The sequence below is a fragment of the Alosa sapidissima genome, chromosome 14 (genome assembly GCF_018492685.1).
Source record: "Alosa sapidissima isolate fAloSap1 chromosome 14, fAloSap1.pri, whole genome shotgun sequence".
In the NCBI taxonomy this organism is placed as follows: Eukaryota; Metazoa; Chordata; class Actinopteri; order Clupeiformes; family Clupeidae; genus Alosa; species Alosa sapidissima.
The window spans coordinates 9,119,415-9,144,645 of NC_055970.1; the positions used below are offsets into that span (position 1 = coordinate 9,119,415).

The following is a 25,231-nucleotide window of genomic DNA, read 5'->3' on the forward strand; positions in this document are numbered from 1 at the left end:
CTCTTCTCCCTGCTGCTGCGCTGCCCCTCAAGAAAAGCCCCACACTTAGGAAAACACAGAAGTTGAGGCTTCTGGGTTCTGAGGACTGGCTAATGAGATCTCTGAGAGCAGAAAGGAAAGAGGGGAGAGAGACATATAGACGGAGCGAGAGAGGGGCACTGAAAGAGGGGAGGTGGAGAAGAAGCAGGAGTAGGAGGAGAATGTGAAAAGGAAGAAAAGGGGGGAAAAAGAGGGAGAAAGAGAGAGAGAGAGAGAGAGAGAGAGAGAGCAGCTGGCTTGATCTATGCAGTCGGGCTGCAGTCTGATATTATAACTTGCCGTCTAGCCTGACTGCGTGCTGCAAACCAGATGCTCGGAAGCCTGACCAGACGCCGTGGAGACAGAGCCAGGGCTGGAGCCAGGGAAGAAAAGACAGAGAGGAAAAGAGAGCATTCAAAAGAGACCCAGAAAGGAAAGAGAGCTCTCTGAGTCTTAGCTCAAGCTGTTTTAAAGCCTCAAATAGTAGGGTAAGGCTAGCTGCTGTTGATTCAGAACTGAAACTGAAGCGACCATGGCTGAGCAGAATGGAGTGTGACTTAGATTTTTACAAACATTTTGCCTGGCTGAAAAAGGTGAGTGGGCTTGCAGTTTTCAAGGCTGTTCTTTCTTTGCTTTAGTCAGTCCATCACTGCTTGTTCATTCATACTGTACTTCATGGAGGAATTTACTTTGATTGATTGATCGCTGAGTGGCTACAGTATATGCAGGCTCATGAGAGATATGAGGGAGGAGGGCATGCTCAGTAACTGGACCTAGAGGGGGTGACGTGCTTGTGCCCTGTGTCAAGCAAACACATGAAAGTCTAAAAACACCCTCCCTTTCACATTTCCTGAAGCTTACTGTAAACGGCTTCCACAAACAGTGTCAACAGAGAGAGAGAGAGCAAGAGAGAGAGAGCAAGAGAGAGAGAGCGAGAGAAAAAGAGAGAGCGAGAGAGAGAGAGAAAGAGAGAGGGGCTCGCCAACCACATGGGCTACGCTGGACTGTGAATCACATGCTACACACACAAATAGCACCAGGAGTTGTGTTGCAGTTGCACAACTCCAGTCTGTGAGTCACTCTGTGTGTGTGTGTGTGTGCATACATCGTAATGGCAAACAGACCTGGCTGGACAGACCTGGCCCTTCCTGTTCTGTGTCTTGGTGGTGGCAGTGATTGATGCTGTGTGACCACCAGAGTATTAGAGAGATGAGTCGAGGGTGAAGAGAGGGAGGGGTCACAGCACAACGACTCCACCTTACCTGGCTCATGTGGAGGAGGTGTGGGTGGTTGGAGATTGCTGCACCGATGTATTCTTTAGTAACTGAAGTGTAAAGCATGATGAGTGAATGGACGAGTATATGACGGCAATTTCAGTCTCCAGTGTGTTTGTTTGTTTGTGTATGTGTGTGTGTGTGTTTGTGTTTGTTTGTTTGTTTTGTTTCTGAGTTTTTTTTATTGTGCTTTTTTGAAAGGGAATCCTCAGGAAGCTCTGAGAACACGTCTGCTTATGTGCTCTTAAACTGCCCTTTAAAATCACTGTGGGCAACCGGCCTAGCTTTAATTGCATAGCCATGGAGCAGCAACTCCTTCTCATGATTATGTAACAGATTATAGGTCTCTTGCAAGTCTCACACATATCCAGTGACTAGCATGTGCTAACTTGCTGAAAAAAAAGTCATGAACGTAAACAAGTTATTGAAATGATTTTGGATACCAGACTTGCATATGAGTTTGCAAAACAAGCCTCAGGCAAGACTTCTGCATGTACTGACTTCTGCAGACATTCATGATCAAAGGGATCGACAGAGCAGGAGAGGTGTTCTTTTTATCATTATTTGGACTTGACAGGAATCAAAGCCATGACCTTGATGCTGCTATCTCCACTGCCTACTGTACGTGTTGGGCTGAGAGAAAAACAAACATGTTGACCAGGACATTTAGTTTCTTTGAAGTCATGACTTTGTAGACTTTTATTCTTTGTATCTCTGCCTGATTTACACCACACAACATGGTTTAAGCTATCTCTCTCACTCTCTCTTTCTCTCTCTCTTTCTCTCTCTCTCTCTCTCTCTCTCTCTCGCTCTGTCCATTGGCCAGCAGCAGTAAATCCTCAGCATGTCACACATTGCTGCCATATTCCACAAGGCCTTACATTCCTCTCGCATTTAAACATTCAAGGAAGAAAGAAAAAAAACACAGAGATTAAACCTGTATGAAAGTAAACCTCTTAGGGAATTCCAGTGGCCCAGGGTGAGTAACAGAAGTCGGATGGAGCGCTTTAGAATCTGCACCCAGAGCTTTTCCAAGAGAAGGTGCCCTCAGACAGGGGGAAGCGGGTGTGTTTGTTTAACTGCTGACACCGCGAGCACCACCATGGTAGACTCTTGGCTGTAGGACACACAAGCCTATTCTACTCCCTCACAGAGGTCTGTAACTGTATCCATACTCACGGGCCTTTCAGAGTTCACAGGCTTCAGACTGCCCCGGTCCTGGCCGTTGGCTGTGACTTGGCCGTGAGTTCATGGGGAGAGTACTAAGAGTGGGGGTTGTCTCCTTTTACAGGTGAACCTGCAGTCGTTGGGGAACAATGAGAACTATCAAGAACGCCTGACTCGATTAGAAGGGGACAAAGAGTCACTCGTTCTCCAGGTAAGAGGTTTGAGTGGCGGTTTTGTGCTTTTTGTGTACAGTATGGCTGTGTTAGTGTATTTTGTAAATATGCATGTGTTTGTTTGTTTTCATGAGTGCATTTAGCTTCCTCTAATTGATCACATAGTTTAAAATGTAATAAGACTATAGTATAGGTCTTCCTGGAAGATTAAAGAATAATAATGTGCAGGTCTGTTGGGCGTTTTGTGGCTCTGGTAGCAGTTACACTCGTACCCTTCGTGAACCCCCTTTTGAGTACATCCAGGTGAAACTGAGTGGCGTGAGTTGATTATGAGCAGAATCTAGAAGAAGACGGACGGTCATGCGATCTCACTGCAGTCTTTAGCGTGATGAATATAAACACTACCCTGATCATATAACCCAGTCAGTGAGCCAGGAAGCCAGGGGAAACGTGTGTGTGTGTGTACGTGTGTGTACGTGTGTGTGCGTGTGTGTGTGTGTGTGCCGTCACATGTTCAAGAGCTGTAATCATGGTTTCAGAGGCACCTGCGCTAGGCAGCTCTGTTTGGTGGTAAACACTCCTCACATGTAATATGTCAGGCTGCTGTGTGTTTATTTTAGGAGGGGAGTTGGCGCACCTGTGGGGAGGTGGAGACGTTTATTTTGTTGTTTTTGTGCTCCTGGTGTGGCCAGTGAGGAAACACTGTCTAATGACCTGAGGATTTGACAAACCTTGCACTCAGCTGAAGCGAGCTACACTACTTGGTCTTGTTTGTGTCTCAACGTGTGTAAAAACTGCTATCACACAGCTCTCCCATGTGAGCTTGGATGCTGTGAGGCATCAGTGGTCAATTTTTTGCCACTTACCAGAACGTTCCTCTGAGAGAGTCAGATAATTTGTCAAAATGGAGGCAATCTGGTGTGGTGAGTGACTGCTAAAAGACAGCCATTGTTTTCTCTCGCTCCGATTTTGACAAAGTCAGCCAGCAGTTGAAGGACAATTAGACTCTGGGGAGTCCTTCGACGCAGGTTTACCTTTATCTAATCTGCCCTCTTTGCCAGTGTTTTGTCTAGATGCATATCGGGCGAGTCTGGTAAGCGCTGTAGCCAAGCAGTGCTGTATGGGTGAGAGGGAGAGCAGGTTGGTGCTTACTCAGCAGATTGTAGCATGCCTGGAAGGAGAAGAGGTGGGGTCAAAAGAGGCCAGTGAAAGAGGAGAAACAGGTAGAGGTGTGGCCTAGTCGGCAGGACGTCTGGGCTGCCACTCATTTGAGCCTGTCTGTCTGTCTCTCCCGGTCTCTCTTGGCTACTCATCATACATACACACGTACACACACACACACACACACACACACACACACACACATGCACATACACAAGGAATAACCACACTTACTGGGTCTGATTCACACACTCTCCCACATATCCGCACCCAGGTGAGTGTGTTGACTGACCAAGTGGAAGCCCAGGGGGAGAAGATTCGGGACCTGGAGAGCTCCCTGGAGGAGCACCAACACAAGCTCAACAACACGGAGGAGATGTTGCAACAGGTATGGTCCACCCCGTCACATTCTGCTATCTACCTGTGCTTCAAACAGCTTAGCTTCTTTTTCTCACTCTTGTGTTCGTTGACTTGAAAGCACGTCTGCTGATGCTTCTTTCCAACTTCCCACTCTGCTTTCATGTCTGTCTCTGCTTCACACAGAGAGGGGTGGCATTCTCACTGCTTGTTTTAAGCCTCTGTGCACTGTGTGTTCGGGGTTAAGCCTGCTAGCTTTCCCAGTGCAAACAACACTGAAGATTCACACGCCTAATTCTCAGGACTCTATAAGCGGCAGTCCCTGTTCCATCGCTTGTACGCCTACAGTATTTGTATGTGAGACTGTAAGCCTCTGCCTTTTAATTTTCTACTTTGAACGTTAAGAGGGACAGGAAAAATCCCATAAAGCACAAACAAAAGCTCAGAGACGTTTGATCTCCGCGGTGGTGCACTGTGCCGAATAAATGATTTTTTCAGCGTTGGAACTTTTGATTTTGGTTCTACTCTGAATAAACGTCTTTCCTGGTAAATCTCCAGTCTGGTGTTTTCTTTGGAGAAGAAAAACAGGTTTATTTTTTCTAATCATTGCTCCACAGTGTCTCCTCTCCAGTCCTAAGCTAATAATAGCTTCCTATAGTGGCAGCAGATTCTCTCTGCCCCCTCTCAAAAATAAAATACTTTCTATAATAGAACCAGTCTGCAGTAGATGGCTCACATCTGAAAAGGGGAAAAAAATCTATGATCCAGCTTCTTCATTGGAGGCCATTCCTTGCAAGGATTCCAGAGAGCCGAGCTTCACATTGCCTTGACAACCCAAATATTTAGCAAGGGGTGCTGGTGTTCCAGCAGCAGGGTTGTGTGGTTGGGGTTGTGCCCGGTCTGGTCTGTGTGGTTGGCGCAGGTGAGCTCTGGCTTCTCCTCCTGCTCCTACTCCTGCTCCTGCTCCTGCCTCCCATCCTCAGCCTCCAACCAGAAGGGTCAGACACTCCCCGCAGCTCTGTGGAAAGGAGAGAGAGAAGAGAGAAAAACATCCCTCTTTCATTAGGACAGAGAGAGAATGAGGAAGAGAAGCACAGAGAGACAGCGTGAGGGAGTGAAAGAGTGAGACGGAATGATAGTGAGAGAAGTGTGTAGAAAGACGGAAAGACTGGAAATAGATAGAGAGAGCAAGAGTGAAGGAGGGAGATAAAGAAAGAGAGACCAGGAGTGAAGCAGAGAGAGAGAGAGAGAGAGGACGACACCGTCCTGTCTTCTGAAGAACTGACCAGTCACCTCTCTTGGGATTAGCATCAGTTACCTTAGACTGCATCCAAGAGTTTTGTACCTCATCCGTGCATGGATTTCTCTGGGCTCAGAAAGAAATAATCTCTAACTTATTTTGCTTGGAAAAGGTAGGAAAAATGTGCACTTGGTGGTTTTGCATAGCTGGTGGTGTACTTCTTTTTTCAGTAATTGTGACACGGCAAGCAGTTTAATCACATTATAAAGTGTGCTAGCAAGATTATTAAGTTTTATACTCATTTCTTTCAGCAAAGCCCCTCGTGCTGATTGATTCAACAGACTGAACTAGGCTGATGAGACGCTTTATATAGTTGCGCTAGCCTGCGATGTGGTCATTATGAGGTTTTGGCCTTCAGGAGAAAATCTGGTTCCAGTGACACAGCGCTAATATTTTCCATGTGGGCTTTTGCAGAGGCGCAGTTCTCTCCCTTCTCCAGAAGGACTACACTCGGTGTCCTGAAGTCATTTTAATGCAAGTTTGCACCTGCCTTAAAAGCACAGTGTTAAGACAGCTGTTTGCATTCAGAGGTGGCCTGATCTTATCTAAGAAGTTGGGGATGAAACTTGCGTTGTGCTGTTGTCTAGGTGGGGATGAGCATATAGTCCTTAAATCCTGTGTGATTTAAATTGTTTGTTGTTTCACAAGAAAAGGCTTTTTTGTCTTTGTGAGCCATCCAGATAGAACAGCAGCTTTTCCTAAAGTGCTCTCTCTCTCTCTCTCTCTCATGTGTCAGCTTGTGAGAGAGGAAGTAAAAATAGAGCTCATGGAGACTTGTGTATATTTAGCTGGTGTGTGGAGCCACGTCTGAAAAGTCAGAGTTTGTTTGAGGGGACTTTGTGCCCGCCGGACTGTGGATTTTTTGCTCAGACCTGTGCTTTATCGCCCTGCTGTGTGTGTGTGTGTGTGTGTGTGTGTGTGTGTCCATGTCCATGGACACTCCATTCAGGAGCTCTTGAGCAGGACCTCTTTGGAGACCCAGAAATTGGATCTGATGGATGAGGTGTCCTACCTGAAACTGAAGCTTGCCGGAATGGAGAAACAGAACCACAGTGTAGAACGTCAACACAAAGCTGAGGTACTAAACACAAGTGCACGTGTGCACACACACACACACACACACACACACACACACATACACATACACAAACACACACACAGACAGTCACGCATACACAGTCACACATAATCACGCAAAATGAGTCAGCTGTGGCCCTGGTGGGTCTTGAAGTAGGATGTGATGTTTTATACGTTTGAAGTTAATTCTGTTTATGGAAACTTTGTACACTGCACCAGGGCAGATTAGGGTGAAAGGGAAGTGGAACAATGTTGTTGTGTGAAAGTATTGTCTCATGATGGGAACTTTATTCAGGCTCTAACAGAGAAGTGTTGACAGAGGGCATTGACACAGCCGGACTACATCATCGTGAGATATCATGCCTTTGCTTCCCCTCTGTGACAAACAGGAAACAACTTGGACAGAAATGCTTAATTGGAGTCTGTGGAGGGTATTGAAGGTGTCCGTGAAATGACTCCTTTTCATTTTATGAATAAAGCACAGAATGGAAAAAAAAGCTTCACCTCAAATCACGTGAGACTATCCCTTCAAAAACCTCATGAGTTGTCTTTAATTATAGGATTTTAAAAGTTAATCTAAGCTGCTTATGCCTGCCATGTAATGCCAGTGTTCACAGTTATGGCTGTGGTGAGCAGACAGATGTTGTTACATAGGTATAATGAGTGCTTTGAGTTCAGAGAAATACTGAACGTTCTGTGTGCTAGTGTTAATCCCCACTGTAACCTGTCAGCGGCTATTTACTAGCAGTGTTAAACAGGCAGTGGTTTGTCCACACGCCGGTGCTGTGAAATGTGGACATGGCTATGGCTATGTCGGTTTGCTACCCTCATGACCGCGCAAGGCGAAGAACATTGGCACCCAGAGGACAAGCATACATTTAGCAGTTCAGGAATGATTGATGACATGTTTAAAGACAACAAGGGACAAGAGGATGGGAGATGGTGGGGGGTGTTTGTTTGTGGGGGTCACTAGCCTTTGGTGTCATCTTTCTTTCAAGTCCAAGTCTCTATTTGCTGAAGCCGTGACAAGTGCACTTTGGAAAGACTGAAGAGGATTTAATGAGCGATTGATAGGCGGAAACAACCGGGCCCAGAGCCTCTATGAGAATGCAAATACACACGCAGGTTTCCTGTTACCATTCAATGTTTGTCTGTGAACTCACATGAAAGAACTTGCTCCAGGCCCATTTGTTTGAGATGGATTTAGGATTATTTGCACCTCTTTCCACACTGAGTGTGAATTATAGCCCCATGTAGACACCCGATAGAGCTAAATAACATATCTGGGTTATCTGGCTGTTCCAAAGTATTCTTGTGTTTTTGTATCTCTAGTTTCCTTTCATGTTGTTTTAATAGACTCAGGTTTCATGTTCTCCTTAGGCTGGGTGTTCTGAGAATATGGATCTCTATTCTACTGAATTGTATTCTGCGTTTTACTGAACGGTGTGTACACACTCTGCCTGCCTCTATGTCAGCTGTTGGGCTTTATCCAGCGAGAAAGAATGGCAGAAATCTGGTTGGAACATTCCACTGGCATCTCTCTCTCTCTCTCTCTCCCCCTGCCCCACTCCCTCTCTCTCTCGATCACGCTGCAAATGCCCCTAACTCAGGACCCAGCCGAACTAGCACACTATAGATAGCATGCACACAGTGACAGACATATCTTTCGGCATGTTCTCTTTCCTCAAGTATCATCGCAGACTTCCTCTACTCGTATTCCAGACAGCATTCTCTCGTTGTTTACTCTCAGCAAATTGCACTCCTACTGTTTACAATTTCGTTAATGTGTCTTAAATTAGTTTATAAAAAGCAGTCGTCCTGGCAGCATTTCTAGACCATACTTCATACACGCATCTTGGTCCAAGTTGGCCATTAGGCTCCTCCATATTGTCCAGGAAAAAGGGAAGTAGTCTGTTGGCAAGTGGACAGATGTCCTTAATACTGCTATATGACCATGCTCAGGGAAGGCGAAATGGGTCATTGGCATATTTACCCTGGCATAGCATAGCATGCTGCGTGCCGTGCTGGTCTGAGCTGTTTTCATAAGACTAGGCAGTGCAGCTTTTCTCATTGCGGCCTCGTTTGCCCCTTTAAATATGCCTGGCCATGACGCACATGGTATGGTGGTATGGTCCTTAAATATTCCGTCCTTAAAGCCCTGTGAGTGACAGAAGTCAGAAAACAGGGGCCCCCTCTTAAAGGGAAAGCTTTGCCCCCAACCCCCATTAATTAGCGTGCCAGAGAAGAAACCACATGGAAGCAGTGTATACACTCAAAGCCCAGCACGTCATGCATATGTTCTCCTTCTGTGTTCAATTTCATTTCCCTCTTTTTCCTCCTTCTTCGTCTCTCTCTCTCTCTCTCTCTCTCTCTCACACTCTCTCTCTCTCTCTCTCTCTCTCGTTCTTTACCGTTTCCTCCCTGCCTTTTGATCTCTTTCCGATATGTGTCTATTCTCCTTCTCTTCCCCCCCCCCCCCCCCTTTTTTTTCCTCATTCTTTCCCTCTGACAGAGTGTAGTGAATCTGATTAGTGAGCTCCAGGAGCAGATGTGTAGGATCCAGCAGGAGCTCACCGATAAAGCGCGGGGGAAGAAAGACCCCGCGGCTGAGAGGCCACCTGATGGGGAGGGCCATGGCGGTGGCGGCGGCGGCGGTATCCCAGCTGAGGCCCCTGCCGGTGGGGCGGAGGAGGAGGCCAGCAGTGCCAGCGTGGCTCCCAGTCCTGGAGCTCCAGACACGGAGCAGAGTGTAGGGAAAACCCACCGCTGGATGTGGGATGCGCGCAGCTGTTTCATCTGGGCTAATAGGCTTTAATGCGGTCTCTAATAGTGACATGGAAACTTGTGGCGTGAATGAATGAGACTAATTGAATAACCTGCAATATGTTGCGAAATGCATCTTCTTTCCTTTAGGCTTTGGGCTTAGTTTGTTTTAAATGATCTGTCACAAAAAGATCTGTCATTCTGGCAGTTTGTGTAACATGACGTTATTCAAGATGCATGTCAGAGTGGCATGGTTATGAAGGGGATTTGATGTTTGCTCATGCGCTTTGTCTGTGTGTGTGCAGAGTGATTAGTGCATTTCATAAGGCTACTCAGAGCACTTGAGGTTGACCAATCACCCCACCTCAGTACACGTTGCAAAACAGACACTGCTTTGTAATACAATACTCTTCACTGCCTGAATTTTATTTGGCCTGCTGTAACACTGCATTTACTGTGGAGTGAGATATGTATGATGTATATATTGAGAGATGGGTAATTCCACGCAAAACTGATCAAATCCATAACACCAACTAAATACCATGGCATTGTGTTGCCGTCATGGATGGGACAGTTTTGCGCGGAATTGCCCAGATACAATTTTTGACCATTTCTGGTCATAGCATATTACCATAACATAAAATGCAGCTACAAATAAAATTAACAAAATGCTGCTAGAAACCATTTTAAACATGGCACACTCTGGATCTTGGAGGTCTAAGTACCTGTGGTCAGTGCTAATGTCTGTGTGTGTGTGACCCCTGCAGGGCCTGCTGACCGAACTGAGGCTTCTGAAGGACAAGGTGGACGAACTGGAGGACGAGAAGCTTCAGTATGAGAGGAAGCTCAAAGCTACCAAGGTAAAATCACTAAAAACTCCGTAAAAGTCTCTCTCTCTCTCTCTCTCTCTCTCATTTCTCAGATGCCCAGATGCGGCTGCTAACTGCCACTTACTTTAATCTCTCTCCCATGCTGTTTTTTTTTTCCAGAATGAGTCATGGTTTCCACACGTTGTTGTATTTGCGTGTTTATTGTGCATGTGTTAAGTAGTAAAGTAAGTTTATTGTGCAGAAGTGAAATTCAGTGTACTCTGAAACTCACTGCAGGACTCCACAAGTGGTTGCGGCGGTCGCTCGCTTTCTTTTCTTTCTCAGCCTTTTCTTTCTCTTTATTTTCTTCTTTCCCTTCTGCTTCTTCTCCTACTACTAGTCTTCCTCCTCCTCCTCCTCCTCCTCTTCCTCCTTCTTATTCTTCTACTGCTGCTACTTCTATTTCCTCTCCATCTCCATTTTAATATCTCTCCTTTCTTATTTCTTCTCTTCTCCTCATCTCTCCATACTTCTCTGTCTCTAGCTGTCGATCTCTTCCTCTCTGCACATGTGCTATCAGTCTGTGCTGAGTCAGCTGGCTAGCCTGCGGCTGACCGTCGAGCACCTGCAGATAGAGAGGCAGCAGTGGGAGGAGCGCTGCAGGACTCTCCAGGTGCACTTACCCACAATGCAATACCCCCCCCCCCCAAATCATCTTCTAGCCCCCGCCCTGCTCCTCAACCCCTCCACCTCCACCCAGTGCACACTCATCCTTCTGTCTTTATGTCTGCGGAACATCATGCCACTCCTGCTTCTGCTCCTGTCGACCTCCGTGCCATTTCCAGCTCTCCTCTCCTCTCTTCTCTTTCTGTTATTGTGTGTATCATTGCCATTGTGATGCAGTGTCATACTGTGAAGAAGTTCATGTCCCATATTCAATGTCCCATATATTAGCCACATAAATCGCAGGACAGTGTTTTATGCAAGTTATACAATTTAAAAAGTGTATTGACCACAGTGCCCAATAGCCTAATCAGACTCAGATCGTGCTTTAGTCATAAAAAAGAAATGCATACCTATGTATGTATAGTCCCTGTGTATTAACCTCACGGAAGAAGAAATTTCACAAAATCAATTTAGAAAACCTTGATTAATGGGTGGAAAATTATGGCACGTTGGATAGCTGTTAGCCACTTAAGAACTGAAACAAATTGCAGATGTTATGGAAAGTATACAAAATTGTTTTATTTTCAAGTTAAGTAGTGACTAATGTTACTGTGATACCATGTGTCGAAGTGACCGATAGCCTACACCCTGTTGACGCCTATGCTCGACAAGCTTAACTCCCCAGCCAACATGACCACAAGAGACAGTCCCTTTACAGGACATGGCTGGAGAGCTGTGTGCGGCCTTTGAAGCTGCTGTAGGCTTGGACACATTGTGGATAGGATTACATCCTTTTGAGACTTACTGCAGGATGCAGTGTGCTATAACCCTGTGGTGAACCATGCACACACACCGCTCCTAGTACACAACGCCTTGTATGCTTGACCTGGATCCTCTGAGCTTATGTAACATCGCCCCAGAGGTGGAGATATACAGATTAGTCTCGTCCAGGTCTACATATTGAGATGCAAATTAGTTGAGAAGGAATGGCTGGGTCATCTATTCTCCAAAGCAACGTTTGCTGCCCTGGTTATATAACTGAAATAAAATGTAGTTTTCAGGTTTTGACACAGAAGTATTATTATGTTATTCAGTATATTTTGTTTTGGTATGTGGGGGCATAAGTGTTTATATTGTGTTGGGAAGATTGTGTCTGACTGAATAGAGACTGAATATTTGTAGGTAAAGCATTGCATCCTTTCCCTCATCCCATGCCAACGTTGACAAGTGTCTATCTATTATTCATGAGCGTGCTAATAACGGAGATATTTCCTTCCTCTCGTCCTCACGCTCCCTCTCTTCCCTGTCGCAGGTGGAGATCTCAAACCTCCAGCAACTCCTCATGTGCAAGAACACAGAGATTGAGACCCTGCAGGCTCAACTCCTGGCCAGGTCCCCCGTGTCCATGGACAGCGCAGAGAGAGGTGACTGACCCTGCGGTCCTCCGGAGCTGGCGCACCAGGCCACGCTGTGTCTTATGTAACGGAATACGGCGGCAGATTTGTCTCCCACGCGTGTGTTTCTGCTGTGTCATTCTCGGTTTGCGTCCCTTGGGCAGCGGACCGTTTCGGCTCAGCGTGCTGTGTGTAGCATGAATAATTTGCGCTAACAGCAACGCGAGATCCTTTTGTCATGTGGGCCGAGCGGGACAGATACATGTGTGTGCTGTTTGATGCAAAAATCACCGAAGGTCCTGAGATTCAGTAGATTCTAATTGTCTTGTCTGAGGAAACAGCACTTTTGACAGCAGATTTAAGCATACGTTTTACTCAGAGGTGGATGTTACTAGAGTGTGTTGTCAGCATGTGTTTGTGGTTGGTGTGTGGTGTTTTCTAACAACCCCCCCCCCCCCCCCCCCCCCCCCTTCCTCCTCACTATGCTCCTCTCACATTCTCATGACTCATGTAGAGGAAATATACAGGAGAAGACTCAACAACAAACGTAAGCTTGAAGATTTTCATACACATACACACACACACACAGACAGACAGAATTTCTACTCTTGTTGCTCTGCCTGCTCCGCCTATGATAATTTGCCCTTTTTATACATGCATTGGGACTGTTTGTTTGTTTGTTTGTGTGTGTGTGTGTGTGTGTGTGCGCGTGTGTGTGTGTGTGTGTGTGTGTTCCCCTAATACACATTATAAATAAGCTCATGTGTCCTTATTTTTTAATGGAAGACATATCTGTTAACAGACCAGGAGTTGCAGCGGTTAAGATCAGGAATGGAGTCACTGCTTGCAGCAAACGATGAAAAGGTTAGTGCAGGGGCGGGGACTTCACACATTTATGCATGTAGCCAAAGAAATTGCCACTTATTGCTATATTCAAATGTTCTGTACATTTTGTTTAAAATATACTGTGTATTTCCATATGGCTGCAAAGCACATGAAAACTGTATGTTTTACACTGGCACATAATATTAATTTCTCAAAGACCCTATGCATACATTCATGAAGCACATTCAAACAATTACCGTCAAGATACAAACCAAGGCATTAACAACCAAGAGGTGGTTTGGAATGGCACATATGTTTCACTAAATAATTCAGTTGATCTGGATATTTACATCCAAACCAGCCATGTAGATTTTGCCCTCTTAGCTATTCATACAAGTAGCAAATGACTCCTCCACCTCATACACATTTAACCCTTAAAGGAGTACCGTCACACCGGTGTGACGGGAATGTTGGGAAATTAACATTCTAAAGAATATCTGGGTTCATTGAATTCAACATAGAATTTTAGAACTTTCAATTGTTGCGGAACTTAGAACGTTCAAAAACCTACACCTTTAAGGGTTAATGTGGAGCCCTCATGTGCTTGTAAACACTACCTGTCCCCACTGTGTCTGCCTTCATAAGTCCTCACAGGGCCAGGAGGGCTCCATGTTTAAAACACACAGGGGCCTTTGTTCTCGTGTGTGCTCTCCCTGTGTTGGTGTGGGGCCTCTGGGGAGACGCACGAGTGCTTATTTATACTGTACGGCCTCAGCCAGAGCCATTTCCACATCCCGCCTCACTTAGACACGTCGTGCCATGCCAAACCCACCTAATGGAGTTACGGTGAAACGAAACGTGGCGGGTACCAAAGCCGGGGCAATGCATCAATATATACCGACATCCAGTCAAATACACACACATGCAAAGACACACACACACACACACACACACACACACACACACACACACACACACACACACACACACAGATGTACGGACAGGCTTTTGAACGGATGCCATAGCTCAGATTTCCCTCTCGGTTCCTGTCAGGCTTGATCTTCTTCCAGTGCCATGTATCCGTCATGTAACACATATCACAGCCTGTTAGCTGGAAGGATGTTTTTAAAAGCCACCTGAGAAAACACACACTAGGCTTAAGGATACAGTATGCCTGGAAATGTTTTAACTGGTGTGTGTGTGTGTGTGTGTGTGTGTGTGTGTGTGTATGGGTGTGCCATTCAGGATAGGCGAATCGAGGAGCTTACCATCCTGTTGAGCCAGTGCAGACAGTTCCGAGACACTTCAGCCAGTGTACCAGGTAATGCAGTTACTCCTGGAAGTGATCAGCTCATAAAGGCTCTGCTGTAACACAAACATTTTTCTTTGTCAAGTTTGTTGTCTCCAAAAGGGTCTTAATTGTTCCTACATACATAAAGCATATCTATTCTTACCCCATACAACCCCAATGCCCATGTTTTCTAACATTAACACTATGGGAGATATGGGAGACTGAAGTTTGTGACGCACATTATTTATTTTGTGACATCCCTAAATGGTTTTCTGCAATTGCTTTGTATTGCCTTGCCTTGCCATTGAGTTATTATTTCTGTACAAGGCAATGGAGAAAGCGTACAGCCTCGGTCACTGCCTTTGTTTTGTCCTGTTGATGGTCCAGTGTCCAGAGAGCGAGCTCTGACCGGCTGCAGTGAGGACGGGCGCATGAACGGGGATGTGAGGATGAGGGCGCTCTCCCTGAAAACCCACTCAGAGGTGTGTATGTGTGTGTGTGTGTGTGTGTGTGTGTGTCTGTCTGTCTGTCTGTCTGTCTGTGTCTCTGTCTCTGTGTGTCTGTCTCTCTCTGTGTGTCTGTCTGTCTGTCTCTGTGTGTGTGTGTGTGTGTGTGTGTGTGTACATGTAATACTTATCTAGGAAGTAAATGTAAAATTATAACACAGAATAGCATAACTTTGGGTGAAGGATGTTAATTTCCCTGATGCTTTGAGGAGAAGGTTTTTGCTTTTTATGCATCTGTTGAAATATCTCAGCATTGTTTTTACAGTCCTCCAGTGGGTCCTCTCCCATTCTCACGTCTCCTCTGGCCAGTCAAAGAGAAGCGGAATCCAGGTACGAACTGCTTTGTTTCTACGGTGATGAGTCTCCCAAGTGCAAGATGAGTTGGAAATCAGTCACACTTTGTAATAACCTGAGAACATCTGTACGTTGTGAACGTCCCTCTCTGCACGCCATAAAGGAAGTGAAAGGGAGAGAGCCAAGGCCATTCTGTACTTTCAGAAATATTCAAAGTGTGAGAATGTCAGGCAGAGCAATTACCTGTTGAAATTACCCACATAATAACAGCAATTGTAAAGGAACAGACACACTCTTCAGAAGCCTGATTGCCATAATATTTTTGTATGACAGAAATAGACTTGAACAAAGGTAGCTGTTTAGCAACGCTGGTGTTTTTATTTTTGTTGTAGGTCTCAACCGAGACTGATGTCGTCTAGTATGGAAGATTTGCAGAGCGGGCTTGGGAAGGTAGTTTGTACCAAGAGCCACAGTCCATTTTCTAGTGTAAACAATTTTGTGGGCTCAAAAGCCTCAAAATATATGTCACCTACAGTACCTCTGAAATATCTGTCTGTCCCCTTTGTCAGCGGCTAAAAAATGCATGTTCATCAGAGTAAATGCTAACATATTTGTGCTTATCCTTCATATCTACACCTTACAATATATAACTTAAACATTCTCAATCCAATATTTTAATGGACTCTTTCTTCTTGTGATCTTTTTCTGTCCTGATTATTTTGATTTTCTATCTTATAGCAAGTAACTGGAGCATCAGTAGAACCTGTAGTGTCAGCTGAGGTATTGAAATTGTCTCCTAATTTTATTTGACCTGAAACAAATAAATACCAACCAATACAAATAATTTGTTTCCCTCTCATTAATATTTCATCGCTGTTGCTTACACCACACACTTCTGACTACTACTACTGATCACCTCTCATAAATTAGATACTTCTGGTTTTATGCAAATTGCGCAATAGAGCCTGACCACTTGATATTTTGTAATGGCTCAGGTTCGACCAGCAGACAACAAGAGCCAGACGTTGCCAGGGAAACTGTCTCTGGTGGAGCAGAACAGAGAGAGTGAAGGCAGTGACACTTCAGCTCAGAAGTCACCGGAAGAGAGCGAGGATGGAGACTTCAGCCTAAGTATGCACACACGCAACCCCACTGATGCTTCCTAATGAGTGTTCTTACTGTAATATGTTATGGTGAATATCGTGTATGTTTTTCTCAAACTGCTTTTTAAGACTATAGAAATACATTTTTATCTTCAAAACCTTTAAAAATCTCTGAAGCAGAAGAGCTGTGTGTGAAAATGAGTTATGGGTCACTTTGGTATTATTTTCTTCCCTGTAAAACCTCATCTGCATGTGCTAACACATACTGCCTGTCATTTCTTAATACAATAATTCTCACTTTTCTGCTCTCTTCTCCTTTCTGCGCGTGTGTGTGTGTGTGCGTGCATGCGTGTTTTGCGCAATTGTGTATGTGTTCCTTTCGCTTCTCATTTTGCTGCCGACTGAAGACCTTTGCAGGAGTGCAAGTGCTCCTGCTTTAGGTACCTCGCGTTCTCTCTCTCTCTTTCCTAAAAAAAAAAAACACACACACACACACACACACGCCCAGTCTATTCCTGGCCTCTCGGTTTCCCGCAGGGTGGAGGACAAAAAAAAAAAAAAAAAAAGAAGTAAAACACCACGCTGCCCTCTGATCACAACCAACCCCAGCAGCCTTTGATCTGGTCTAATAGGGCCAGGCCAGACCTGACTGCTGCTCCCTCTCTCCCTCTCTCGCTCGCTCGCTCGCTCACTCATGTGGCCGGCTCATGTGGCCCTCAGAGTCCGCCCAGCTGTGGGGCTCCGATTTGAAGTGGACCCGCAAGGGAAGCAGCCTTTGAGGCCCTAACCGCTGCCATACGATGCGGACGAGGGCAGCATGAATGACTGCGCTCAGAAGGGCACTTCTGGAGACTACTAGGATCAAGCACTTCTAAGCCCACTAACAAATCTGCTGTTTGATATGCGCCACTTCCACATGGTTTAGAAGTAATAATTACAATTTCAGTCATGAAAGAGAAAGCAGCACTGCAGTGGGCCTCTGACCAAAGCAAATGCTGTGGTGTTTTGGTTTGATTTATTGAATTTTTACTATGTAATAGCAAGAAGGGAGCTTGCTTTAACAGGATAATGACTATTTCTTCTCTGATTACTCAATTGCCCACCTTGGAAATCTAGGAAGACAAGACTTCTTTGGTATTGGTGGGTTTGCTTTTGAATGGTGCATGCTCACTTGTTCATAAAGCCTGCTAAAACAGTCAAACTCTAGTAGTTCCCGTTCCAGATGTGATTGATTTGGCGTTGTAACTGGAGCGCTGATGTCGGGGAGCGTGTTCTGTGTGCAGGGAAAGGTGAGAAAATGGAGGAGACGACATCCTCGGACGTCTCGCCCATGTCCTCAGGGGCAGACTCGGGACAGCAGTCCCCTGTGTCCCAGGAAAATGTCAAGAACACCAAAAGTATCCGAAAAATATGGGGAAAGTGAGTAGGCCTTTCTTTTTTTTTTTTCCAAGATTCCAACAAACTTGATATGCATGGATATGAAGCATGAAATTACACTGACACTTTTGTCAGTTTGTTAGACAGTGCAAAACCCTGAAAGATATGCAATTCCTGCTCACTTTTCTCTGATCTCGTAGATAAATATTAGCTAAAGAGCACTGCTATGATGAATTATATGGACTATTGGCCTACATGCATAATGTGCACATACAGATGACATGAAACATGCCATTTGTTTTGTCTGGTTCTGGTATTTTTGAAATATCTCTGGTTGAATGTCTCAAATCTGGATGAATGACTCACATCTGGTTGAATCATATCTAGATAAATGTCTCACACATCTGGTTGAATCATATCTAGATGAATGTCTCACACATCTGGTTGAATCATATCTAGATGAATATCTCACATCTGGTTGAATCATATCTAGATGAATGTCTCACATCTGGTTGAATCATATCTAGATATATATCTCATATGTGTTGACAGAATTAGGAGGACGCAGTCGGGGGGCCTGAATGGGGTTGACCTGGAGCCGTCGGAGTTCCGCAGGGGAGGACTGCGAGCCACGGCCGGCCCTCGCCTGGCCCGCACTCCTGACTCGGGCAGCTCAGTCCGGTACGAAGACCTGTCACTCAGACACTTCTCACTGTCCTTATCTATAGGAATAGAGTTCAGACTCAGGCAGGGAATATCATCCCCAGTGTGATCCAGGACTCATAACTGATCAATTAAATAATTGACTGGTAGGAATATTAGTTAAACAGTAGGACATTTGCATCCTAGACCTAGATTTGTGTACCTTTTGTATGACTTCTTCTGTATAATTTTTCTGTAGACCTGAAAAAAAAATATTTTTTTATCCATCAGGGACAAAAACACACCCTTTGCGAAGTGGACCAAAGAGCAAGTGTGTGGTTGGCTAGAGGAGTATGGTCTGGGCCACTATGTGAACCTCACCAGGCAGTGGGTAGAGAGTGGACAGACCCTCCTCTCCGCCACCCCTCAGGACATGGAGAAGGTGAAGCATCACCATGCATGTTTTTCACTAATTTCATTCAGTTTTGTTAATGTAGGGCAGGCTGTATAGAAACATAACTAAACAGTATCGCTTACAAAGGGATCGCCTTCACCAGTGGCAAGCGGCAGATGCCACTGGTCCTAGATCCTATTTTTCGCTATGGTTCGGCAGCGGAACAGTTGGAGCGGCAGCACTACACTAGTGTCAAACAATTTGAGCGTTGAACTTGGTTCAACTTTCAAAGCGTAAGCAAGGCTCATCAATTGTCAGTTTAGGCAATAGAACACAGAACATTTGTCTAAGTTAGGAACAAAATAGAACTTATTATGGTCTGAGCGTTACGCTTTACTGCTGCCGCTTCCAATGTGATCCCTGCTTTAATGTAAGAGCAGTGTTCACAGATAGACCACATGTTGTTGACGGTTGTCTTTGAAAAGGCAGTGCTCTACAGTCAGTATGGCATTGATGTTGTATCAGTCTGTATTGAAAACTCTAGTACCGTGCCCAAGCAAAACACACCTGCAGGTACACTGCATCTGGCATTAGCCATATCAGAGAAGTCAAGATCTGATGTTTTCATGGCTGCAGTGTGTGTTGTCATATTGTCAAGATATAAGGTCAAGATATACTAAATGTTCTGTGAGTGAAAAACATGGAAATCACATTATTGCACTGCAGTAATACAGATGTATTAAGCAGGTGTACAGTATACAGTGGTCTTGTTTTTAGTTGCAGTCTCTTGTCCAAAGATACACTAAATGTAGTCTTTAAATGATACCTTTAGCATTTCACATCCAAACAGCTTTATACAGTACATGGCATTGCACTGGCTCGGGTCATTACTTCCACCAAGTGTGAAGTTGGCTGGATGAACAGTCTGGAGATATGCAAAGACCAGACAGACAGACAGTCAGACAGACATATAGACACTCCTTGATTTATAGTTAGATACAGTTAGACCTTGATGTTACTTTGCCTTTTTTAGCAGTTGTACTGTCGTATGGTGTTTCTTATTAGAGTTCAACCCTTTGCTCCGAGTTCAAGCACACAGCTCAGTGTAGCATAAAACTAATATAACCCTACCAGAAGTGTAAAACTATGTCAGGAGCTCGAGGTTACACTATGTTCGTCTACTGATAGAGCCATTTGTATGGGTGATGGGTCTCATAACCGACCTTTTTGAGATACAAGATGAGTGCATCAGACGCCTACCATGTCAAACTCATAACCATCACACTGTCACATGCTGACAAGTATCACATTTATTTTGTGTTATTTTTTTGATGCACGCAATGCATCCATGCCATGGCCATTTTTAAACGCTGGCAACGGCTCACCATGTATTTCAGTAGTGTCCCCCTTTAAATCAGGATGCTGACCTTGCGGTGATATCATATCCACAGGAGATGGGCATTAAGCACCCACTGCACAGGAAGAAGCTCCAGCTGGCTATAAGGTCCTTCAGCAACAAAACCATGGAGAAGTCCTCCGAACTGGACCATATCTGGGTCACAAGTAGGTTTTATCTCAGTTCAGTAATCACCGCCATCATTGTAAATAGACACATCCACAAGGTTAAGATGAGTTACTACAACACTTCCAACCCTGTTTCTAGAGGGCACTGTGTATATGAATGCCATTGTTCAGATGCTCAGATGACAAGTTTAAGCATGGGGAAAACCCCAGCACATCAGAAGCCTATTAAACACCCATTTGCATTCTAGCACAAGTTGCATAAGCTCAAAACTACAGTTGGTGCCCTGCATGATGTTGACTGTGAGTGTGTCTATTCCATCTCAGGGTGGCTGGATGACATTGGCTTGCCTCAGTATAAAGACCAGTTCCATGAAGCTCGCGTGGATGGCAGGATGCTTCAGTACCTGACAGTGGTGAGGCCACACAATAGTTGAATCACCCTTGGCTGTTGACACTTATGTAAAGAGAATAAGTCAGTCACCTCACAGTTCACCTCTGTCACAGTGACATTTCCCTTCTCGTCTTGTCCTTGGTTCAGAACGACCTTCTGTTCCTGAAAGTCACTAGTCAGCTCCATCACCTCAGCATCAAGTGTGCCATCCACGTGCTCCATGCCAACAAGTTCAACCCCCACTGCCTGAGGCGCAGACCGGGCGACGAGGTGAGCCTATGGGTAGGTCACAGCGGAAGAATTCACCCAATGGGTGGCTCTAACCTTAAATTCCTATTTCATTGTTTGGCGAAGTCACTTCTATGATATACACTGCCGTTCAAAAGTTTGGGGTCACTTAGAAATTTCACATAATGTAATCTGAAAACTACTGCCCTGATTAAAAAAACAATGCAACTTATCTCAGCTGGTATTCTGTCTATAATGGAGTTGAATGGATTTCTAAGTGACACTAAACACTGGAGGGCATTTACATCCAAATTGTTTTCTGAATCAACTGTATGTACTGAAGTTAATTTCACTTGTACGATGCTTTGGAAGTCTTGGATGGGTTTTTGTGCCAAATTAGGGAATGAATGTTCACTGCGGCTTCCTCATATTAACACAGCCAGACGTATACAATAGACTTGTTGTTTGCAAACCGATTATACAGATATTTTCCTCCATCTCCACCTCCTGGTTGAGTTAGCCTGTGTTGAGTTAGCCTGTGTTGAGTTAGCCTGTGTTGAACTGAAATCATAAGGTTTTAATCAGTTGCGGTTGGAAAATATCAGAGTAGCAGGAGTAAATTGAAAGAGAAAGCCTCTAACTAAACATGGCCAGTCTTCCGATATTATGTCATTCCTGCTCTATATGCGTGATGCATGATGCATGTGCTAGTACAATGGAGCCGTACACATTATGCAGGATGTTTTATGCAACAGTGATGTAATCTTTTTGGCTAGCTCTAATGAAAATATTCAAGGCGATTTATCAAAAGATCAAAGAGCAAAAAAATATGTAACAGGATTAAAACACCAGCACTGTGAACATTAATTAAAGAAATAGTGTCTAAAATAGGAACTATATGAACGATGGTCTTCTATGCTACTCGCACCTCCCCTTTCTTTCTATTGTTCTATTGTATCTCTTTCAGCAAGACTCGGGAACAACTACCATACCAGTGGACAGGAAATATTGACACAAGCTAAAATCTATTGTTAGTTCAACTAAACATTCTTTGGGAAGCTAAGTCTGTTTCAGACACTCTAGAAGCGGTCAGTAAATCACTTGTAGTTTATTGAATATCTACCAGTGTGGTTCTGCTTTCAACTAACCCTGACCTTAAGGTGACCCTGGAAGGACCGGTGATTTTGAGAATCGTTTTTTTTTTTATATTATTCTCTGTTCTCTCAGAACAAGGCCTCTCCCTCGGAGGTGGTGCAGTGGTCCAACCACCGTGTGATGGAGTGGCTGCGCTCAGTGGACCTGGCTGAATATGCGCCCAATCTGAGGGGCAGTGGTGTCCATGGAGGCCTCATTGTGAGTTTGCTGTAGTTTACCCATCGCAACTAACCCAGATGAAAGCAATTAAAATTCTCTATCCTATCACAGACACAGAAACTAGCATTAATTATGTGCATTATAGCATTAGCATTAATAATTGTGCGTTCTTCAAAGAAACTCTTGAACACCGCAGTGGTCTTACTCCGCCCTACATCTGATGACCACTTGATAAGGCGAATGAAAACCGTTTGATGTTTGTCTTAACGAGCCTGTGCTGAATTGGGCCTTCCTCAGATCCTGGAGCCGCGCTTCAGCTCGGACACCTTGGCCATGCTGCTCAACATCCCCCCGCAGAAGACGCTGCTGCGGCGCCACCTGACCACCAACTTCTCCGCTCTGGTGGGGGCGCAGGCCCAGCAGGAGAAGAGGGAATACGCCAACGCCACGGGGCATACGCCTCTCACCACCACAGCCAAAGTCAGGGTAAGGATGAAGATAATTCTATGTGTGTTAGGGGCTGAGGGAAAAGGAAAATATGGCTGCTTCAGTAGGCTTAGTTTCATAATTTTATTTTGGTCATGATTTGAATTTGAAATAACTTTAACCGACAAAATATCATCATCCGTAAATCGGCGTCGTCTGTGTTTCTGTCCGTCCACGCCAGCCAAAGAAGCTGGGTTTTACGCACTTCAGTCACCTGCGTAAGAGGCGACCGGACGACTCGGCGGACTACATCTGCCCCATAGACACCAGCTCCCCCTCCTCTCTCAACGGTTCCCCCCTCAGGCCCTACGCCGGCCTCAGGGGACTCAGCCCTGTGCTGGACAGAGACTCGGACCGGATGGAGCAGGTTGGATCTCGCTGCTGATCTGTCTCCCACTCTCGGCCCATAACGCTGTGCTTACATATGGCCATTAACCCCGCCTACCCCCTTCACCTTTTGGGACGCACTGTGGTTGCAATCAGGGTGCTAATCGGGTCAGTTGATTGACTTGGACTTAGGTAATGGTGATTCCGGCGGGGGTTAAATGGACGGAGGAAAGATACAAATCAAAATGGACTTTTAACAATGTTGTGATTTTTTTTTTTAAAATGCGTGGTGTGCACAAAAATCACTCAAGTTGTAAATGGTGTCTCTGTTTGAATATTAACGTTCATGTCATTCATGTGTGATTGATTGGGATGTTACAGAGCCTAAAGCGGATGTGTTAAAAATGTGATTTTCCTGGGCATGCTGAAGAAATGACTCTAGAAATCGTTGTTGCATTCCTCCTGCTTATGGTGTACTCCCTTTGACCTGCTAATATCTGTGTGTCATTATTATGCTGTCCAGCTCACCTCTTTAGCCTAATTAAAGTATGCTACCTGTAACAAACCTGTTTCACAAAACATCTGCTGCTTTGCTTTGAACTGCATTATTATTTAAATGACAAAGAAACAAGGAAGCTGTTTTGTTAGCTCATATCACAAATGCAAAACAAGTTTCAGAGGAGATCAGTGTTGGCAATTGATTGTTTAACTAATTAATTAAAGGTTATGCAATTTATATTCTATATTGGCAGTCAGGAATGGTGTTTTTTTATTTTGAAATATGCATCAATCAACATTTTTTTTGTTATGCTTACAAAATAGCAAACTACTCTGCTATTTTGAATATCCAAGGTAATGCAAATTTACCTCATTTAATTTTCGTATGCACTCATTGCCGAGCTGCCTTAGCTTATTAGCTGCCATTACTCCATAGGGTTGACACTAGAAAATAGTATATGAACATTCCATGCCAGTGCTAATGTCTTTTTGAAAGACCAGAGGCAAACATAGTCTCCCCTGCAAAAACAATGTTACAGTCCCTATATTCTCCCAATACTACTCTTTCAACAGGAGTGCACTGAAGAAATCAGTTGTATCAGTTCAGCGGGTGAGGAGGAGGCCAAGGTGAGTTGCAGTGTATCACTACATGATGCCACCTTTTAGCTTACTTTGTGTGATAAGCGTATTAAATATTAATGCAGGAGAGTGGCTGTGAAGACCTACAGTATTTTGACTTTTGGTTTTTCAGTGTAGAGAAACACGACTGTGATCCATATGGGACCCTGGAGCAGACAAAGGTTGAATCAGAAGCAGAAGGTATATTCAGTATGACTGTAACACCAAATAAGCAAGAGATCAATAGAAAAACTGATCAGCAATTTCAGACCTCCTCTGATACAGTGATGAGGACTAAATCACTCTGTGTATTCGGCATTTGTACCACTCTTCATTGCTGCCCTCTGCTGTCCAATAGAAGAATAACATTAAAGTGTTTACACAGAATGAACCCATGCATGTGAGAGATACTAAAATAATAATGATTATACATGTCGGAAAATGATCATAGTCCTAGTCAAAAAGCCATACATGGGACATAAACCCATCACTTCATTACAATTTACTTTTTTGTCCATTCAACTATCCAGCTGTCAGTGCCAAGGACTCAATGTTTCCAGTGGAGACTATTCATTTGTTTTGACATGGCCATAAATTTGTGTTATGTGGATAGAAAAAAATGATTTGTCAGTTTAAGCCACTGAGAACAAGAGCAGTGTCCTGCTCATCTGTAGGCTGACTGCATATAAGAACTCTGGTGTTAGCCTTGAGGGTTGGTGTAAGTGTTCGCTCTTGAATTTCCCACCTAATTTCCATGAAATTTGATAAGGTTGGTCCTACAGTTTATGTTAAGCCAACCCTCTTCATGTAAATTACTGTTAAAGTGAGGACTGAATAAATATCCTCTTAAAAGAGCTATGCATGTTTGAGCAATTTAAAAAATGTCTTTGTTCTCTCTTCTCTTTCTCTCTCTTTCTCTCAATCCCTGTCTTTATTTCACTCTATTTGTATGTGTCAGTGTCTCTCTCTCTCTCTCTCCCTCTCTGGGGCAGTACTGCTCTCACACAGTCTCTCTCTCTCTCTCTCTCTCTCTATCTCTCTCTCTGTCTCTCTCTCTCTCTCTCTCTCTCTCTCTCTGTCTCTCTGTCTGTGTCTCTCTCTTCCTCTCTGCCTCTTTGGGGCAGCACTGCTCTCACACAGTGTCTCTCTCTCTCTCTCCCTCTCTCTCTGTCTCTCTCTCCCTCTCTCTCTCTCCCTCTCTGGGGCAGTACTGCTCTCACACAGTGCATGTGGGCAGGTCAGAGCAGAGCTGAT

At 44.6% G+C, this 25,231-nt stretch overlaps 1 protein-coding gene across 4 annotated transcripts in view; it reads left to right on the forward strand.

The window, feature by feature from the left end:
• Window positions 1-24,839, forward strand: part of ppfibp2a (PPFIA binding protein 2a) — a 35,210-nt gene extending 10,371 nt beyond the window's left edge. Inside the window, exons 1-26 of one of the 4 annotated variants that reach the window (XM_042061637.1) lie at window positions 305-611; window positions 2,584-2,670; window positions 4,068-4,181; window positions 6,400-6,528; window positions 9,040-9,276; window positions 10,058-10,150; window positions 12,078-12,189; window positions 12,674-12,706; window positions 12,962-13,023; window positions 14,230-14,305; window positions 14,603-14,757; window positions 15,047-15,111; window positions 15,468-15,528; window positions 15,814-15,855; window positions 16,071-16,206; window positions 17,462-17,597; window positions 18,108-18,236; window positions 18,489-18,639; window positions 20,043-20,154; window positions 20,440-20,528; window positions 20,654-20,788; window positions 21,962-22,087; window positions 22,346-22,534; window positions 22,716-22,901; window positions 23,933-23,986; window positions 24,111-24,839. In XM_042061637.1, the coding sequence (XP_041917571.1) occupies window positions 564-611; window positions 2,584-2,670; window positions 4,068-4,181; window positions 6,400-6,528; window positions 9,040-9,276; window positions 10,058-10,150; window positions 12,078-12,189; window positions 12,674-12,706; window positions 12,962-13,023; window positions 14,230-14,305; window positions 14,603-14,757; window positions 15,047-15,111; window positions 15,468-15,528; window positions 15,814-15,855; window positions 16,071-16,206; window positions 17,462-17,597; window positions 18,108-18,236; window positions 18,489-18,639; window positions 20,043-20,154; window positions 20,440-20,528; window positions 20,654-20,788; window positions 21,962-22,087; window positions 22,346-22,534; window positions 22,716-22,901; window positions 23,933-23,986; window positions 24,111-24,131 (2,778 nt within the window). In that variant the 5' untranslated portion in view covers window positions 305-563 and the 3' untranslated portion in view covers window positions 24,132-24,839. Of the gene's footprint in view, window positions 1-297; window positions 612-2,583; window positions 2,671-4,067; window positions 4,182-6,399; window positions 6,529-9,039; window positions 9,277-10,057; window positions 10,151-12,077; window positions 12,190-12,673; window positions 12,707-12,961; window positions 13,024-14,229; window positions 14,306-14,602; window positions 14,758-15,046; window positions 15,112-15,467; window positions 15,529-15,813; window positions 15,856-16,070; window positions 16,207-17,461; window positions 17,598-18,107; window positions 18,237-18,488; window positions 18,640-20,042; window positions 20,155-20,439; window positions 20,529-20,653; window positions 20,789-21,961; window positions 22,088-22,345; window positions 22,535-22,715; window positions 23,423-23,932; window positions 23,987-24,110 lie in introns of those variants that run through there. The other 3 variants (XM_042061636.1, XM_042061639.1, XM_042061638.1) reach the window with 3 other exon arrangements.
• Window positions 24,840-25,231: the final 392 nt, after the last annotated feature.